The 20,419-nt window shown below is 35.8% G+C and overlaps 1 protein-coding gene and 1 long non-coding RNA gene across 5 annotated transcripts; one reads left to right on the top strand and one right to left on the bottom strand.

Moving 5' to 3' along the window:
• Positions 1–4,906: 4,906 nt before the first annotated feature.
• Positions 4,907–6,709, bottom strand: LOC113350177 (histidine-containing phosphotransfer protein 1-like). 2 transcript variants are annotated; one of them, XM_026594269.1, is made up of 6 exons: positions 6,196–6,709; positions 5,969–6,099; positions 5,789–5,875; positions 5,599–5,670; positions 5,411–5,483; positions 4,907–5,299 (listed from the first exon to the last, which is right to left on the bottom strand). In XM_026594269.1, the coding sequence occupies exons 1-6, from the start codon at positions 6,253–6,255 to the stop codon at positions 5,249–5,251; spliced, it is 474 nt and encodes a 157-aa protein (XP_026450054.1). In that variant the 5' UTR covers positions 6,256–6,709; the 3' UTR covers positions 4,907–5,248. The 2 variants fall into 2 exon arrangements, with proteins under 2 accessions (XP_026450054.1, XP_026450055.1); XM_026594270.1 differs by having other exon boundaries at positions 5,789–5,857; positions 6,196–6,705.
• Positions 6,710–10,837: 4,128 nt separating this feature from the next.
• Positions 10,838–15,549, top strand: LOC113354359. Of its 3 annotated transcripts, XR_003361835.1 has the most exons (10): positions 10,838–11,212; positions 11,323–11,510; positions 11,610–11,683; positions 12,895–13,485; positions 13,575–13,641; positions 13,745–13,847; positions 14,057–14,183; positions 14,540–14,611; positions 14,710–14,810; positions 15,259–15,549. It is a non-coding gene; the product is annotated as an uncharacterized LOC113354359 (long non-coding RNA). The 3 variants fall into 3 exon arrangements; XR_003361834.1 differs by having other exon boundaries at positions 10,838–11,510; XR_003361836.1 differs by having other exon boundaries at positions 10,838–11,510; positions 13,808–13,847.
• The last annotated feature ends 4,870 nt before the right edge of the window (positions 15,550–20,419 follow it).

Consider the following 20,419-nt stretch of genomic DNA (forward strand, 5'->3'; position numbering starts at 1 on the left):
GTGTTTTGAAACCATTCTTGAGAACATTAAGGGTAGGCTTCCAGGCTGGAAGGGTTTACATCTTTCCCCGGCGGGGAAAGCAGTAATGATTAGACATGTGACAAACTCTTTAGCTACCTACCAGATAATATGTTTTGTCATACCTAAAACTATCACACAAAAAATGGATGCCCTGAATAGAGCTTTCTTTTGGGGTCACAAAGAAGGACAAACTAGAGGTTATTTTCCAAAAAAAATGGTCTCGTCTCTGTCTTACCAGGAAGTTAGGAGGTTTAGCTTTCAAAAATTATGCGGAATTCAATTTGGCTCTGATTACAAAACTTGTGTGGCGGCTCATCCATAACGAAAATACTGTTTGGGGGGAAATTTTGAGAGCAAAGTACTTCAAATACTTATCCCCTCTTCTCTTAAAAAACACTAAACCTCCATCAACCAGCTCTTGGCTCTGGAAATGCTTGTGGAAAGGTTTAAAGATAATTCAAACCAATGCGGTTTGGAGAGTAGGGAATGGAGAAACTATAAACATCTGGGGCTCCAACTGGATCCCCCTAAACTTCCCAAACAGATTAAGGAATGAGGATAATAAACCTAGAATCCAGAACACTTTGACGACAGTAGACCAACTTATTCATCAAGATACGGGAGAATGGAATGGTGATTTCATTGACCAGGTTTTCGAGCATCCTGTTGCTGAAAACATAAAACAAATTCCCCTAGATGTCTGCAGATATGAAAGTGACAAGCTTGTGTGGTTAACAAATCCTAAAGGAGGCCTCTCTTTCAAAAAAGTGTATAACTTCCTTGTGAGTGAAACTAACCCGGAAGATAATCATAGCAACAATCCCAGTACTTGGAATAAGGTTTGGAACCTTAAAACTGTCCCTAGAATCCAAATGTTCGTGTGGAAAGTCATCCACGACATCCTTCCAGTCAACACAAATCTAAGCAAGAAAATGAAGGATATAGAACCCATATGCATTTTGTGTAAAAATGACGAAGAAACTTATGTGCTTACCTTGTTCAGATACCCTTTCACTAGAGCAGTCTGGTTCGGTCTAGGCTTTAATCCAACCCTAAACCTAGGTAGTAATTCTGATATAAAGGAGATTTTCCAATCCTGGTACAATGATCAGCTAGAGGAGGATCTACCAGGAAAATGTGTTACAACATGCTGGTATATATGGAAAACCAAATGCCAACTATGCTTTGAAGGAGTAGTCCCTACACCCCAAACATCTATTGCTCTAAGCTTGCAACATCTCAGAACCCAAAAAAGAGTGCAAAAATAGCTGGTCCCTCTAAGAAATCCAACCTTAGAACAGAGAGATGCAATGCAACTTTGTCAAAATGATGAAAAGTGTTGTATTTCCATAGAGACTGTCCTTGACAAAGAAAAAAGAACAACATCAATTGTTCTTGTTGTTACTAACTCGAATGACACCATTTCAGAAAATGCGGGAATCCACAGCACCACCAGGAACCCAACAACAGCTCAGTCAATCGGAGTAGCAGCGGTGCTCATCCTAGCCAGAAGGACACACAGCAAGGAGCTTCACCTAACGGTGCAAGATGGAAAAGCTAGAAGACAACTCGTAAAACAATTGAAGAAAAAGGATCTGGACTCTGGAAATCCTATTTTCTTTTTGCTAAAAACCTTTTAATGTATTTCAATTCTGTAATGTGTAATCAATCTAATAGACCAATTAGGAATGCTATCCCAACCAGTGCTCAAAACTTCCTAAACTCCAATGAAACAGGAGAAAACTGGGAACCCTTGATGCCTGGAAACTATCATCTGTTAAACTCTAATGCTCGATGGATGGTTTTTCCACTTTTTTAGATGTTTTAATCTAGTTGCTTTTCAAAAGAAAAATATATTTTAAAGTATTCCTAAATTTGGACTCGGGCTTGACGCCTACACATTACTAGCCTTTGGGCTTAGGATGGCGTATGGAATATGAAATCCACATTCTGCATTTTTTATTAACCCTAAAGGAAATAACGATCTTCAGGGATTATTTGGCGGAGGGTCTAAATGTTCAGACTTGATGCGCTTTCATGCAGGTGCGTTTGTTTGTTGTCTCCGGAAGGCCGGCTGGCATCCTGTCTCGCAGAGCGTCATGTTGTTATCTTACGGAGCATCGATAGATATCGTCATTTTGCAAAGCGTCATGTCGTTATCTTACGGAGCGTTAGGTATCGTCATTTTGCGGAGCGTCGGATGGTCGAATGGTATCAGATTGTTGCATCTTTTTGAGGGTTGCAGAGGTATTCTAACATAGATTTTTGTGGGTTGTAGAACTTATCAAGGTTAGATAGAATTGTTGAGGTTGAATTCCTAAGGCGCACCTTCTAAATGATCTGGTGCACATCAAATGAGTATATTAACTAATTACATAATCCCTCTGTCCTATTTTAGATGAAGGGGGGTGTTTTCACATAAATTAAGAAAATGGAAAGAGATTAATTTTTTTTCCATACACATCCCTTTATAATAATTGTTAAAATATTTAAATCTCCTAGTTTTTTGTTCCTTGTTTCTAGTGGTAGATTCCAATGCAGGGTCAAATTAGGAAGAAAGTGTGAAAATTATTGAAACCTTCATCTATTTTGGTACTAGAAAAAACCCCTTCCCCTTCGTCTAAAATAGGACGGAGGGAGTATATTTTAAAGTATTCCTAAATTTGGACTCGGGCTTGACGCCTACACATTACTAGCCTTTGGGCCTGAGAGGGCGTATGGAATATGAAATCCACATTCTGCATTTTTTGTTAACCCTAAAGGAAATAAAGATCTTCAGTGGATTATTTGGCGGAAGGTCTTAATGTTCAGACTTGATGCGCTTTCATGCTAGTGCGTTTGTTTGTTGTCTTCGGAAGGCCGGCTGTCATCCGTGTCTCGCAGAGCGTCATGTTGTTATCTTACGGAACATCGATAGATATTGTCATTTTGCAAAGCGTCATATCGTTATCTTACGGAGCGTTAGGTATCGTCATTTTGCAGAGCGTCGGATGGTCGAATGGTATCAGATTGTTGCATCTTTTTGAGGGTTGCAGAGGGATTCTAACATAGATTTCTGTGGGTTGTAGAGAATTGCTGAGGTTGAATTCCTATTTTTTTGTGGGTTGTAGAACTTATCATGGGTTGTAGAACTTATCAAGGTTAGATAGAATTGTTGAGGTTGAATTCCTATTTTTTTTTCATTTTGATTTTTTTTTCTGTCAGGGTAAGGATCCTAACTCGTCATAAGCCTATGGGTAGAACTCAACTCTAAAACCGGTCTACAAGCTGAGGAAACCCATTGACTTATAAACTACCCAATTAAACCACATCTAACCAGTGTGAGATTAGGTCCCAACATTTTTCATGAGATTATGAGAGCTTGTGCTTTTGGATGTAGGTTGTGCAACTTCCGAATATGAAAATACAGGCATAGCTGTTGAAATTGCAGGGATCGCTAACAAGGTTAGTAACAGGATTTATATTTTGGGTGAAACCGGTGATTTGGGTGTTTCTGGTTTTCCCCTTTTCCTTTGAGTTAGTATCTGGTGATGATTGATTAAGTGATTTCCAACAAAATCCATGACCGAAGAGAGAATCATAAGATTCCAGCAAAAAAAAAACGGTAGAAAAAAGCCTTTAGGGTGGGTTGTACAACAAGGGTACAAAAACAGGCAAGACAGAATTCAGGCAACTCGAGTCTGCCACTTATGCAGGAAAAAATAAATAATGAAGAAAGGCATGAGGTCCCTAGACTCAAAGAGAATCAATGGGGACAGAGTCACAGAAAGGAGTAGTACGCTGAGGGTAACAGAACTGAGTTGATTGGCATCAGAAAAATAAAAAGAGCAGATAACCTTTCAATGGGACTACAAGAACCTTCGCCGAATGAAACCTAAGAAAGCCTATAAAATGTTCTTTCAATAGTGTCCTCGAAAGGTCGTTATGCCACATTCTTAAGGTATTAAACTATTGTTCACCCCTAAGATTAACCACAGGTTGTTCAACTACCACTCTTTAAGGTATTAAACTATTGTTGCAGTTACAATGTTTCTTCTTTATCAACTACTTAAAAAGTACAAAACTAGAAAACAGGCATGAAAGAGCATTGCATTCGGGTTTCAATTAATATGTATAAGCACCGCATTATCACAGAAATATTTCATACCATAAACAAGTACTAATTTGTTGAAGGAAATGGAACACCCAATTGAGATCACACGAGAACAGGTACAAAGTATATTAGCTGACCAAAAGACAACAACAGCAGATAAGGATTGACTTAACAACAAAAAATTTTAAGTAAAATAAAGAAAAGGTAAAAACGTATGTGTCATAAATAAAATAAAAAAAGATGATTCCCCACAATTTTCATCCTACTAAAATATTACGAGATGCATTTCTTTAGAACTACTTAACTAAAGGATCATTGTGAATTCACCATGTAGCTTAAGGTTTACGCTTTAACAAAAAGGGGAGTTACTCAACATACAGATATTTAAGCTCTTGGGGTTTGTAGTCATACATTTCTTATGGAAATTATACAGGGATAGCTTCAAACCACGTGATAAGATGATAAAGGCTCTACTCTAGATGTAGTTAAACTTGAATGCCGCAAAAAAAACAAAGATGCTTTGGTGATATAAAACATGTGGTCATTCACAAAAGACTCACTACACGATATCGCCCTAAAACGAAAAGAGTATGTCTACAGGGAGCTGATACAAAGGGCTCGCTAGAGGGGTATGCTGATTTTGCTGTTGTCTATATTAGTTTGCTCCAAATCTAACAGCCAATTCAAGTGACACATTCTAGCTTCTAAACTGTAATCAAATGGTCTCAGATAGAAGATTTCAGACGGAAACAAAACACCATGTCTTTAGTAATCTAGATGATGGCATAAAAATGAAGGCAAAAACAACATATTACATTTATTACTCAAAATGCAAAGCTAACATAATCATTAAAAAGAGCAGGTGAGTTTATATCAAGCTTATTATGAACCTAATAATGGTGATAAAAAGAGATTCGAGAGGGTTATTCACATACTCTAATTCTCTATCTATAAACACAAACACACACTACTACCTCATACAAAGCTCAAAGTTCAGATATCAAGAAGAACTTTCAAGTGTAGTATAGCTAACAGTATCGACCATTAAAACCATCTAAGCTTTCTTGTTCTCTCTGCATAATTACTGCTATTTAATATCTCGTTTTTACGCCTGCATTTTGATCATCTCAGTATTTACTCCATCATCGGAATCGAACCACCAGCTGCTACAATCTGTTGCTCCATCTACAATCGAAAAAAAAAAGTCATAAAGCTTCACACATTGAAGAGACAAAGTAACAGTACAAACTATGAAAGCTTACTTAGAGAACAAGGTACTAGTATTTCAACACTCACCCTGAATAGATTTTCAAGCTTGTTCTTCACAAGAGAATACTCATGTTTTATTTGTTGCAGACATCTCAAACACCTGTACCACAGCCTGCTTTAGTCAAACCTCTATGTTTCCAATCACAATTTTCATACTGCATATGACATCCTAGACGTATTAGAACAATCGAATATCTAACTATCTAAGAACTCACCCATCAGTATTCTTTTCCTCGCAGCTATTTCGGAACGCGACGCAGACATTTTTAACTCTATTTGCACCTATGCTGTTTTCCAAATAACAAAATTCAACCCATCAAACACCATATGATTTAACTTCGTAATCTCTATTTCTAGCCTATAAATTAGGAGGAGATCAGTATCCAAAAGGGGTAGATCTATTACCTAGAACTGCTGCCCTTGAGTTGATGAACATGGGCATCAATCTTTTTGAAATCGGCACACTGTTGACTCCTGTAACCAAATAAACCCCTAAACAAAATTAGAAGAAATTTCTATTCAGAATCACTTCAACTGGAAATGAAATCAAACCAAACCCAGAAAGAAGAAATCAGAGATACTTACAGAGCTATGGCTAATTCATTGAGAAGTTTCTCAGTATCCTCAAAGAAAAGAGAAACAACTTCAAACACAAACTCTGGGTTACTCTCATCTTGTAGTTGTTGCAGCTGAGTAAACTGATCATCCAGAAATCCCTAAAACAACAATACCAGCCCTATCATTAAAATCCTAAAACACAAAATTAAGCAAACAAAAACAAAAAATATACAAAACTCATCTATAAAACTAACTTCATGAAATAGAGCAGCAGTGTAATCAATTAGACTTCTTTGCATTTGACCCACGTCCATTTTTTCTCTGCTGCTGCTTATTCTCTCTCTCTCTCTCTCTCTCTCTCTCTATAGAACTAAAAGACTTTAGATTTGGGTATTGTTGTTGTTGTATTTAATTTACAGATCTTGATAAAGGAGGCACATTTAAGAAAGAAAAGGAAGGAATCGATAAGATGGATTAATGGTGTCTGACTGAAAAGAGAACAAACCCAGAATTGCAAGTATTACTACTTTTATTGTATTCTCTGTTTCTTTCCTCTCTCTTTTCTTCTTCTGAGTATTATTAAGAATCAAATCAAATCACTCTTTTTCTTCTCCTCTATCTCTGTATTCGTAGTACTCTCTGTAAATAATAATATTAATTAATTTTATCAAAAAGAGGCCCCCCTCCCCCGTATCCACGATTTCATGGCATAATTCAATTCCAATCTATCCTTCCGATTCTTTTACTGTATAGTACTAGTATATTATTGTTCCCTCCCACCCCTCTCTCTGAGTCTTATTGGCTTAAATATTGTGGATGGGGGTGACTGTGACGTAGGGGATGATTTAAGACCCATGTTACTGTTTACGACTTCTCTTTTATCTTTTAGCAATGATACACGTACGGCAGCTATGTACCGTGATCTGCACAGCAAAATGATCCAACGGCTCTTAGAAAATTCCTGGGGAGATTTGCAGGGTGGGATTAATGGTGGGGCCCACCACCTTTTTCCTCTTTCACACCAAAACTTCGGTGCACATCACGGTGATGAGCTGCGGTACACCAAACATTTTCGTTTATCTTTCAGCAATTCTAAAATTCTGGGTTGACAGCAAAATACCATGAGATTTACCCGAGATGAAATCCAGTGACAGTTGTGATACCTTTTTATTTTATTCCGAGAGAAGATTTCATGGTAGCCACTGCCAAGGTTGTGAAATCATGAATCGTTTAAATCGTCTTTCAATTTTGAGAATCGTATTTTGAAAATCACGTGTGTAGTTGGTATATAATCTAAGCAGCATCAATTGTTAACAGAATCCGTTTTGTGTGATCAATCATAAGTGGATTCAAGTAGTGTTGCATATCTTGTGATTTGTGCACGCATCTTGATTGGCTTGGATCTAACTAGATCTTGTTTATCTTTGATAAACTTGTGATTATCTAGTTGAATAGATCGGCATCTCTTTATATTTCTTTTCTGAGATCTATTTAGATTGATCGTGTATCTAGATCTAATTAAGGCTGCACAAGAACCGGTCTGGAACCAGAGTGCTGGCTTGGAACCAGAAAACCCGGGTCGGAACTGAACCGGAACCGGTGTAAGCGGTACCAGGACCGGGAATGAAATGTGAGAACCGATGTAGACCGTTACAGGTACTGGTTCTGGGGGAGTACTGGCTTGTACCGGACCAAAAAAACCGGTTAATATCATCCGTTAGATCTTGATCATTTTCAATCATATCTGTCCATCCTAGGTATAGAGAATCCAATTATCTATCGAGGGTAACTTTCACTCATCATTTTTCTTCTTCTTTTCTCTCTCTGAAGAGCAGCCTACTCTCGTCTCTCTATCAGATTATCACCGATTCACCATCTCTAAGTCTAACTGAGTTCGATTTGTTCACTTCTTCTTCTTCTTCACCATCTCTGACTGAGTCAAGTACTTTACTTATTTTTCTTCTTGTTGTTCAATTTGTTTCAATCTTTGTAACTCTCATAGATTGATTTACGGTTTGAGATTGATTTAGACTTACTCGAATGGGCAATCTATCTGATGAATTTGTTTAAATTTGTCTAATTTTAACAATTTCTACCGTTTTCATGGTTAGGGTTTAAATAATTTCTTTCAGTTCCAATGATTGATTTACCCTGGCAATAGGCAATAACATAATGTAGTTCTATCAATTTCTATCCGATGGATTCAGGACTATAGTATATTTGCTGACCATATTGGTAGTAGTTTGGCTCCCCAACAATAGTCTATTTTGTTCAGTTTGATGGTGGGTGCACCAAGAGTGGTACTGAAATTTGAATATCAACTTAAATTTAATCTTTGCATGGTCTATCTAGATTTGTTTGGACAGATACTCGTAAATATGAGTTTCTTTGCAATTTAGTTATGTTCTATCTACATAATGTAGTCTTTACTCTTTTCCATGGCAATAACATATCCCTCTTTTAGTGTTGAACATCACTCTCTTTGTGTATGTTTGATAGCATATCCCTCTTTACTAATATGATGTTGTGTTGTTTTTTGGGTTTGCTTATAACTAACAGTCTAACATTTTGTTTTTGTTAAATGTTTGTTATAGATGACCACATCAAATGCAACTCCAGCTACAAGTACAACTGAACAAACAGAAGTTGGATTATCCTCTCAAGTTGCATCTCACACAAGTGAAGTTGAAGCTACGCCAACAAGTACAACTGAAGTTGGTGATAGAAAAAAGAAGCGCGACAAAGTGAGATCTGATGTTTGATTGGAAATGACCAGGATAAGTGAAACTCAAGATGAATGTCATCATTGCCACAAAACAAATATATGCTTCTGACAATGAGATAAATGGCACTTCTGGATTACGAAAGCATTTGAATAGGTGTCCAAGAAATCATAACAAGAAGAAAGATAAGGGACAACAAACTCTATTGATGCCACCCCCAAAACCAGGTCAGGATGGTAAACTAGTTAGTCATACTTAAGGTTATGATAGGTTAAGAAGGGATCTTGTTGAGTGGATAATTAAGGATGAAATAGCTTTTAGAGCAGTAGAAGGGTCAGGTTTGTAGCAAAGATGCAGGTAGCATAGCCTAGGTTCAAGGTTCCGGGACGTATGTCAATTGTTAAAGATCTATGTAGAAAAGAAGAATAAACAAAAACTTACTTATTGACATCTAAGCAAAGGGTATCTTTGACAACGGACACATGGACATCACCAAATAATTTTAATTATATTTGTATAACCGTTCACTACATTGATCAGAACTGGAAAGTACAAAAGAGAATACTCATGTTCTGTCAAGTTGAAGGTCACACGGGTACTGCAATAGGTGAGAAGCTGGTGGATTGTTTGACGGATTGGGGTCTAGAAGATGTATTTGGTATCATGGTAGACAATCTCAACGCCAACGTAGTAGCTATTGGTCATTTGAAGAAAGATGTTACTAACTGGACATGATCACCAATTAGAGCCAAATATTTACATGTAATATTATCAAGTTTCTTTAATTTTTTTGATTGTAAATGTGAAGTCTATAACTTACTAATTTTTCTTGATTATTTCTTATTAGGTGAGCTGTGCATCCCATGTTCTTGCTCTTGTCATAAAAGATGCAGTACGTCTGTTTAATGAATCAGATAGAAGGATAAGGTTAGTTGTAAAATATGTTCTTAGTTCTCCTTCTAGGTATGAAAAATTTAAACAATGTGCTTCCCTTGAAAAGGTATATTGCAAGAAAGCACTGATTTTAGATGTGTACAACAGATGGAATAACATTTACTTGATGTTATATGCTGCTGAAAAATATGAACAAGTTTTTGCAATGTTAGGACAGATTGATAAGGACTTTCAATAGAAGTTTATTTTTGAGCAAGACAAGGAATCTGTTTTACCTAGTGATATTAATATTAATGAAGCTATAACTAGTGATGATATCATGGAAGAAGTGGTTGAAGATATGGAAGAAGGAAGAGGTTGAGGATATAGAAGAAGAGGTTGAGGAGTTAGATCCAACAAGCAAGAACAAGGCAAAGAAGAAGAATAAGAAGAAACAGATACCTCGTCTACATGATCCTTATAAATAAGATTGGAAATATGCTAGAGGTATTGTGAAGTGTTTAAAGGTATTCTTCGATGCTAATGTTAATGTTTCTGCTTCTACACAAGTCAATATTCATACTTTCTTATGGGAATTGTTACTCATCCATCAATAATTAATTGACTTTAAAAATAATGTAGCATCAGATCCTTTTATTGCACGTATGTCTCGTCTTATGTTTGCTAAATAACATAATTATTGAGGTGTGTATGAAACAATGAATTTTGTTATGTTTTTTGCTCAACTCAAAATGTTATGTTTTTTGTCCAAGAGAGAAATAAAAGGGGATGGAATTTATTCTTAACTGTTTGTATGAGAACAATGTGTGGGAGGTTCAAAGAGTTATGAGAAAGGTGAAATTATAATTTCAGGAACTCTTTGAAGAGTATAAGTCAGTGTATCCACACTACACCAAATTCTCAGAATCGTAACAGGCATTCGTAATGGCTTAGGGCCGTTACACATTTCCCGTTACAAATGGCCTTTACAAAAACTTCGAACAGACAAAAGCCGTTACTAATTTTTTAAAATTCGTAACAGGGTCAAGCCGTTAAGAATTTTTTTGTAGGCGTGTCAGTCACACGCTTGGTCACACTTGGGTGGTAACACTATTAGAATGTGCATGTGCTATTCACATGCGTGCTATTATGTTTCCACCCAAGATAGTAATACTTGAGGATATTTCCTCCCATGCGTATGCCATTCACATGCTTGCAACTTTTCATCCCATTACCTTGGAGAAAATCGACAAATTGGTTTTTCCTTTTTCATTTCTCTCTTCACTTTTCTGCTCCTGCCTCTCTTCTTTCAAACCCTACTGAAACTTCATCTTCATAGAAATCTCTCAATCCTCTTCAATAATCGACTTATCTTCTCATTTTTCATTTTTTTCATTTTCTTTCTCTCTCTGTTTCTCCTCCCGCCTCTCATTCTCTTCCCTCTTAGATTTTAGGGCTTCGATTGGGTTAATCATCTGTTCGATTGGATAAAATTTCTGGTGATAACCCTGAAATCAAAACCTTTATTTCTTAACCCATACACCAGAAATGTCGATCTATCATATGTTTACTTGAAATATTTGTAACCCTAGATCGATTCTGTTCCTGAGATTTAAAATTCTAATCATCTGATAGGTGTTTGTGCAACAGTTTGTTGATTATCATCATCTAATAGGTGATTTGTAACAGTTTGTTGATTATCATCTGCTATAAACAATCAACTTCTACTAGTTTGATTTGATTTTGTTTGTTTTTTATTTTGACCCAACTCTGTGAATAGTGTAGAGTTAGGGGTTTTATTTGGAGGAGTATAAATTTGTAGAAGAAGAAGAGGATTTGAAGGTTGAGAAAAAAGAAGGGAAGATGGATAATGGTGATGGTTGGAAGAGTAAAAGAAGAGAGGATTTGGTCAAGTATATGTTGGTAGAAGGGTTTCAGGTGGAAGTGGGACTTCTGGTCCGACTGCTGTAGAGGTATAGATAGACATTGTTGGTTTTGATTTGATGATGATCAGTGTTATATTGTGTTGATTTTGTTGTATTGAATTCATTTTGTTTGAATTTGTGTTGCAGATGGCTTTAAAGTTTGAGCATAGAACTGGTAAGGGATGTAACTATGGACCTCCGTATGAGTGGAAGGTCTACAAGTGAGTTTCGTGTTCCCTTGGTTTGAATTTTGTGGATGTAGCTTATTCAAGGTTTAACCCTTGCATGTTCTACTGTAGTTAATTTCAAGTGTTGGTTTATAAAATATTAGAAAATGTTACGCAACCATCAAGTTTGATTTTTTATCATAATTCAAGGTTTCTACAAAACTTATGAACTACCATTTGATTGTTTGTTAAAATGACCCAATAAGGTCTGTGTTTGAAATCTCTATTTTTAGTCAACAGTTGAAATCATTTTATAGATTCCTTTTTATCTTGTTTTGCTCTTCTTACTACTCTGCATCTCATGATTTAATATTGTTCACCAAGTCCTTTAGTTCACTTGTAGCCAAAACAAAACAAATTGAAGTTAGTTTAGTTTTTGGAAAATTCTGAGCTTAATTAAACCATCATTTTTCCTTGATTTGTTAACTGTGCTTCACATCCAGTTTTAAGGATTTTACATCTGTTTTTTAATTACGGTGTGACTATTTGTTTTGTATAGCTCAACCAATTGCATTTGTTCCACTTTCTCGCCTTCTCTTTCTCTTGTTGTTAATCTATTTGAGCCCATTACCGTCTCATGAAATCCTTGCATCTAATCCATTAATTTTCCCTGCGGCACCGAATGTCTATTTCTTTTACGATCCCTATTTATGCAACTCAGCATAATAAATGTATTGACTTACCATTTAAAATCTTTTATTCATTTCTGGCTAAGCTTTACATTCCTTTTAATGCTTTTTCAATCACTCGTATATGTGCCTTGGGAAGACTTAAGGGATGATTCATTGTATACAATTGATTAGATTATTTTTATTTCTGAATTTATATACTCGCTGTAATGTATATTGTGACTGTTTCCTTCTTGTCAATAAGCCTAAATAGGAAACTAGATGCCTCTACTATAGGAATGTCAGGCCTTAATTGGCCCCCCACCTACGGGTGGCAACCCGGAAGACCGTTAGCTGTAACGGTAGCTGGTATCTGACTACCCTAACATCGGCGCTGGCCAGATGAATAGTAGAGTAACTTAACTGGATTTACATTTATGTACTTCGTTATGAATTTCAATTGTGAAATGCTTTTCATTTGGTATTTTTTTGCTGCTGCTCTTGTACATTTCTTTATATTTCGCGCATGCACTACATTTTTGTCGTAATAACCCCTACTGAATTGTGGCTCACTCCATTTAGTTTTGTTTTCCACAGAGTACGAAAGGAGCTTGCATCAGTAAGCCGGGCAGAGCTTACGGCAGGCTTTATGCGCGTCCAAAGTTAATATTTTGTTGTTCATAATATGTATATCACGGGGATGGATCTGGGGTAGTCTTATATTGCTTATGAACCATGCTTTTGTTATATTTTGTTGTACATAAAAATGTGGGGATCTCGTCTGTTAGATAGTTCATATCGGTATTTGGCTTATGTTTTGGTGGTTGTATGCAACTGTTATAGACTAGTGCAAGGCCTGGTTTTGGTGGGTGTATTATTTTGCATACAGAGCCTTAACGTACTAGCATTTTTCATTTTATATATATGTTGTGCAAGATTTGACCTTGGTATGTATGCCAGTCTTCTCCTATATACTACTTCCTTTTAAATTCCTTTTATATATATCTTGGGAAGCTGTAGTATTTTCAGTTTAGTCAATGATAAAGTTGTGTATCCCTCTGCGGAATAATTACGATTTTTACAACTACGACAGGTACGTGCATGGGGATGTAAATCCAGAGAACTTTTTGATTGGAACCCCAGGCACTCATGAAGAAAAGAAATTGTTCCTAGTTGATCTTGGATTAGGTAATTTGGATTCTTTATATATGTCTCAATTTTTGTAACAATATCTAGGACCTTTAGTATCCGACTCTCTCAAATTTTACTGTTATCAGCTACTAGGTGGCGAGATACTTCAACTGGTCAGCATGTGGAGTATGATCAGCGACCAGATATATTCAGGTGCATTGTCATATAAAGCTTATTTATTTTCTTCTTTTAGTTATCACTATAATGTGTCTTCTCAGCACATTGACAAAGGAAATTAAGATGGACTGTATATCAGTTCCGTAGCTTCTTCTTCTTCAAACCTTTGGGCATTGATTATGGACGCTGGTACTGGTTTCAGTTCCCAAGTATACGAGCTCTCACCCCATTTTCTTCACAAAGTGAGTTCTTTCTATACCATATTTCAGAGCTTAGGTAAATTTCTCCTTTTTAGTGTCAAAGGCGACATTCTAACCCTTTCCCTGGCTCTTCTTATTCCTAAAAAGGTTAGGGTTTTTGATTTTTTTTTTTGATTTTTTTCAGCTGTAGATTACATTGTTTGGTGAAAATTACTGAAATCTCTTGTTGATTTGTTGAATTGTTGTTGTAGGTTACGATGGAAGGTTCACCAATGTATAAAATTGAGAAAAAGTTGGGTGAAGGAGGATTTGGTTTGTTGCAGGACCAAAGATAGTGCCAACTTATGAAGCTTCAGCTTACCTAGTTGCAGTTAACTAGTTAAGTATCTTTGCCTTTCCTGATTTCATATTCTATACTGCCAGAATACAGATGAATGACTAGGAGTGAAGCTCTTAAAACTCTTGACCTGCAAATTAACAAAGCAATATGAACATCTTGCTTAGCCAGGGGAAAGATCTATCCAAATAACCTTGTTAGTGCCAGTTTAGCTGGACATCTATTATTCAATCTCAAATGCTTGGCCAGGGAGTTTCATGTTCGCTTCTTCTTAAGGTCTTGAACAATTAATCATTCATGTCTTAACTCTACTATAACTGAAGCTGTCTGTTTAAGGACAACCTTGGCATGGTCTGAGAAGTGGTGCTGACACATACATGTTAATGTTGATATGCAGGGAACTCTAAGAAGAGAAGTATGCTTCCCGGAGAGGTTTTCTCCATATGCTTCAAGCCGAAGAGGATGAAAGGTGAAATCTACACTGTCAATCCCCTTTACCTGTCCAATCACACACCTCTATGTGAAATCAGGACTAAATCTTACTTAACTTTATATCATATTCGCCAGTCAATGAAAAAAGTATTTAGACTAGAGGAAGAAGCGAGAATCATGACGGATGTTCCAGGCTGGAAGGTCGGTGAAAGCGTTTAACACTCTCCTGATGTCTGGTAAGAGGCTTGCATGTATAACTTTTTGAAAGTGGATTTTTTTTTGTCTTGGTTTACAACTAGTGGACATAGTTCTTTCAGTTTGGATTTCTCTGCTCCTTCTTGAATTAGATTCTGAACCATGATAATATGTTACCTGAAGTCAATTTTAGTAGACTGTCTTGGTCCGTTGTATGGAGTTTAAAGACATGATAATAAAAGTACTCATGTGTTATGGATGCTCTGGTTAGTGCATTTTGAGTTGTGTTTTATTCGTCAAGTTCCTGTAACGTTTAAGATATGTTTCTTGGTTGTATGTGAAGATGACGAAGAGTTCTCTGAGGAGGATTTACTTGCTACCTATTTTGAGTTGTGTTTTATTGCTTGTTTGCATTTACTTGCTACGTATTTTGAGCATTATTTCTTCCAGTTTACTTGTCATAATAATGCTGCCTGTTGTATTTTGCAGGATTGCCTACATCGAGTTTTCTTATGCCCAAGCTTTCAACAAAGCAAGCCTTCAAAGGATATAAATTTTAGTTGCTTTATTTCATCAGAAATGGTAGAGAACAAAGCAGCTTCAAGGTTTGTAAGTTCCATGTATTCAAATTTTGTAGGCAGTTCGTAAGTTTGTATGTGTTCCCTTAGAAATTTGGAACCTTCCATGTATTCCTTTAGAAATTTGATACTTGATAAAAAAAAAACTTGATACTTAGAGAAATTTCAGTTCTTTTGTTATATGAATCTGAGATGAATTGAATGAACGTGATATGAATGATTGAAGAAATTGTTGTTGAGTGTGGTTATTAATGTATTGAAAGGTGTATGCAGGGTAGTGAATTTAGGATTCCGGCTTATTTCCGGCAGAAAATGAACTGCCGGTCAGCATTGACCAGGCCAATGTTGACTGGCAGTAATTTTTTTGCTTTTACGAAAATATTCGTAACGATTATCAGCTGTTTCAAATTGCCACGTAGTAACGGCTTTAGCCTGTTATTAATTTGCAACGTAGTATCGGCTATGGCATGGTACGACCTCGTTGTTACAAAAAAAAATCATAACGGCCCTGAGCTGTTACCACGTGGCAATTCGTAACGACTCTATTATCGTTACAAAATATGTAACACACACTTTTGTAACAAGCAAAAGCCAGTACAAACCGTTTTAGTAACGGCTTAATTCTGTTTCTAATCCCAGAATTTGGTGTAGTGTCAGTTCATGAGGAGGGGTCAACTAGTGCTGCTCCGATAGTTGCCAATTCAGTTAGTGTGCAGTCTTAAGGTTTGTTTGCTATAATTCAATCAAGGAAGAGATAGCATTGGAAAAGACCAAGTTGTGTTGAATAGGCAAGAACAACATAGTTTGATACGTACTTGACATATGTGATGGATGGTGGAGTGCGTGAAGTAGGTCAAGATGACCAGTTTGACATATTGGCTTGCTGGAAGGCTAATGCAAACATGTATAAGATATTGTCATATATAGCAAGAGTATATTAGTCATGCATGTGTCTTCAGTTGCCTCTGAATCAACTTTTATCACCGGGAAGAGCGTGCTTACTCCATAGAGAACTTTTTTATCTACAAGGATAGTTGAGGCATTGCTCTGTACACAAAGCTATTTACAAAAACCCATTGCTCTTGATCTTCTATGTGATTATATACCTGATGGTAATGCTGAAGATGCGACAGGTAATATATTAGTTTTTCTTCTTTTTTGTTTTCTTTAATACAGTATAACTTCTATAAAATAATAGTCTTGAGACCAAAGAAAATTATTATTTTAAAGAAATATTATATTATCGATAATATAATAAATTATTATTTTATAATAAAATAAAATAATTTCTAGCCTGGGGTTGAATAATACTTATAGGTTAAGTACAATATCGACTAATTTTTGGTATTTAACTTATTGCAATACAAATACAAGTACTCTGAGTATTAATCACACTTCGATATACTTCTTGTTGCTATACAACAACGTGGTTCCAGGCAATTTGACTTCATCACGAGCTATGGGGATGAAACATAACTAGATTTGAATTTAAAAACAAAAACAATATTAAATCATATTTTGAGAAAGTTCAATATGTATGAAATTTATATTTTATTTTTCTGAAAGACACAGTTGAATTTTTGAAGAGACTGCACAATCATTTGTCTAGATTTGATGTTGGTGCAAGGAAATATAATTTCTTTTTTCATAGATTAGGGATTGTTATATAGAAAGGGGTTGGAGCCCAGCTTGTCGCTAGGATTCCAACTAGTTTCTCACAGTCTTCCTTTATTGTTGATGAATATTAATAAGATGACACTTTTTGTAATAACATTATTATTTTATATATTTTTGGGATATATTAATCATTAAGGAGAACTTTTGAAATGTTTTATTTTATGATTTTATCAAATTTATTAGGGACCAGTAAATTTTATTATTTTAGCGAGAATATCGTATTATAAAATTAAATATAAATGTTCTCTACTGAGAATCGTACAATGTTTTAGTTGGTAACCGAGCAACAAGATGGGCACCAACTCCTTTTTGAATAGCTACACCTAGTCTATGAAAAATAAAACTACCAAAACCGCTACCAGCATCATTGCTAACTAAAAAATTCTTCAAACGCTTGAAAAAACAAATAGTGTCATCACCAAGATCTCCCAAGGTGGTGAAGGCTAGAACTCCCAAACCATACCCGTGTGAGGCACATACCTCCAAATATTTAGTACGTATGCGCGCAATAGATTTCGAGATGGCTTGAACTGGAACGAAAGTACGAACCCCCTCCCCAGTAAATGGAGATACGCCAGTGACGTCCATACACACATCTTGTCCATTTTCCCAGTTAAGAACAAGGATATCCGCTGGACGTAAGTCCTTGTTAGCATCATACAAAAGGCCCAAATCAACTTCTTTACGCATAGGCACACTAGCTTTGTAGCAAATATCCACAATTATATCACAAGCATGGTCATGACGAAACTTGATACCTACATCCTTGGCGCAATGGAGGGCATGGTCACTAAAAATATCCATAGGCTTATTACAACTAGAGAAAAGACTGTCCTCACCAAACAAGGGAATACCAAGACGATAACAAACAACCGCTCTGAACTGTCTAGGCCCAAGGCATTGATATAATCCACTAATGGGGACAACCAAAAGATAATCTTGTGCATGCTTAACCCGGTTATATTATCGAGTATTACTTTAAAGATTTTACACTGTATTACTTACTTTTCTTTTATTGGTACTTACTTTCTTTTTTTACTTTTTTGTTGCATGTTGCAGCCATATTGGATTATATGCTAAAAACTTGAAGTTCATTCCTTGCTAAGAAATGGAAGGTTGGTAACTTTCTTTTATCTTGTTCTCTCTTGCATATTAAGAAATAAGTATATTTACTTGACGATGGCATACACATACTCAAGATACTGTGAAATACTAAACAGTAAACTCCATGTCAATAAGACTGTTGATGTATGTATTTAACAAGTTTGCTCAGTAAGCTTCTCTTATTTTTTCCTGAATTCAACTGTAGATCTTATGTATTTTCTTGTTGTTTGTGGTTGTAATACATGTAGGTTCTGCTATCACTGGCCCTATTGGAAAGGAATTTGCAGATTTGTGGCATAGGATTGCAAGTGCAGCCAATTCCGTTATTTGAGAAGTCCCCCATCTTTTTTTGTTTCCTGTTGCAGATATATTGGGTGCTTTGAAAGATGATTGCATTTCATTTCTTTTCGCAGACTTATGGAAATGTTGTTTTTATTATTTTGTAATGTTGAACTTTGAACTTAAGTATGTAACTTGTGTTAAACCTTTGTTTATTTAAGAACAATCAGTTTTTATATTTTGATAATTTTGTTGGTTGAGTTTGTTGTGAGTTTGTCTGTTACTGTGTGACTCAAAATTCAGGTAAAAACCCGGTATCGATCTTGTATCGGACCGGTATTACAGGTACAGGTCCTCAAAATGAGGTTCCGATCAACTCCAGGTACATGTACCGGGTTGATAAGAAACCGGGACCGTACCGGCCCATGTGCAGCTTTAGATCTAATTACTTCGGTAATAAGAATCTTGATTGATCTAAACCAGACAAAAGAGTTTACTTGTTAAACATAAGAGCCTTTGTCGTACTCAACAAATATTTTATTAAAAGATTATCAGAGTAGTTACCAAACAACTTTGTTCCTTTACTGTTTGGAAGACGATCAAAAGGAGTTGAGTGCTTAAAACTTTACATCGGTAAATTAACTCAAGATAGTGATTTTTTTCTTAGGACTCACGTGTGTGACTAGACGGTCGTAGACGTAGGGATACTGAGAGAAATAAGTAACTAAGGTTAGATTACTTAGTCTCAACTATACGAAGTTGACTTTGTACTTTGTATAGCGGCTCAATTCTGAGAGTATTCAAACTGGACTAGGTCCCGGGGTTTTTCTGCCTTTGTGGTTTGCTCTTTAACAAAATCTTGTTGTGTCATTTACTTTTACATTATGCAATTAATTTTTTTTTTATTATAATTAAAAGTAAATACCTTTGTACGTTAATCTTAATCACTTGATATTGATCATATAGTAAATCGGTTTAGGACCATAACTATTATCAAGTGAATATCTTGAAGTTGTATTGTCTCGAATTTGTCCATAGACAATCACTTAAGATATCAGACTTATAGGTTGAAACAAAAAGATTGTGGTATACTTGGGTACCTCGTTATCTCAATTGGTACAAGAGCAGGAAAACACGAAAAAGATCTAACAATCTGTGTTTGAAGTGATCCAACCTATAAGATTTGAATCATAATGGTTACTTTTGAACTTATAAGTGATTCGGTTAACAACAAACAAGATTATGAAGACATCTGTGTAAAATCAATATTTGATTTAGCCATCACTTGTGAATCCTCTAAACAAGTTAATCTCGAAGAAGATTCTGATGACTGGGAAACACACCTTGAAAAACAACTGGAAAAATTTCCAATGATAGTGATTCAGATATTGATTAAGATGTATAAGAAGATATCTCTGAATACTCAAAGCTATTGGATATCCTATCCAAGCAAAAAATGTCTACCAAATATGTTATTGGTTTTCTTACCCCTCTCTGTAGAGAAAACAAGTTGAGAAAGGGTTTTTATGGGTATCACAATGAGTATCATAATACCAAATATCTTCTTAAAGACTATAGAGATGATCTGAATTCAAATCTCTTGATTTTGAAAATCTTCATAGAAAACATTATTTGTTAAAAAAAAGAAACTTGTTGAAACTGAAGCAAGGATTAACTCTCGACAATTAACTTATGAAGAAAAAGAAGGTTTATTTCTCTCTCGAGAAAAACTTCTTGAGACAGATGTGATCGTTACTCAAGATAAAATCAAGTCATTGGAAGAACAAATATTGAAGTTGAAAAAACTTAACTATAGCACAAACAATCCATCCTCATAGTTGGAAGCATGAAGAATTCTTTGTGATACACGAGAATTTTGCTATGAGGGAATAGATGCTTCTAACAATAATAAAGAGATAAAGTTTGTCAAAGCTACAAGTTCTTCCATACAAGAGGATGTCTCTAACGACAAGCTCACCGAGCCTATTAAAACCATGAGTCATGATCAGTCG

This window comes from Papaver somniferum, chromosome 2 (genome assembly GCF_003573695.1).
Source record: "Papaver somniferum cultivar HN1 chromosome 2, ASM357369v1, whole genome shotgun sequence".
NCBI classification, from domain to species: Eukaryota; Viridiplantae; Streptophyta; class Magnoliopsida; order Ranunculales; family Papaveraceae; genus Papaver; species Papaver somniferum.

Excerpts from the sequence above, each read along its gene's own strand:
- LOC113350177 (XM_026594269.1), bottom strand. The coding sequence starts at position 6,255 with ATGGACGTGGGTCAAATGCAAAGAAGTCTAATTGATTACACTGCTGCT. Across the intron at positions 6,100-6,195 it reads CTGCTGCTCTATTTCATGAA|GGATTTCTGGATGATCAGTT; the intron begins GTTAGTTTTATA and ends TTGTTGTTTTAG. Across the intron at positions 5,484-5,598 it reads GAGGAAAAGAATACTGATGG|GTGTTTGAGATGTCTGCAAC; the intron begins GTGAGTTCTTAG and ends GCTGTGGTACAG.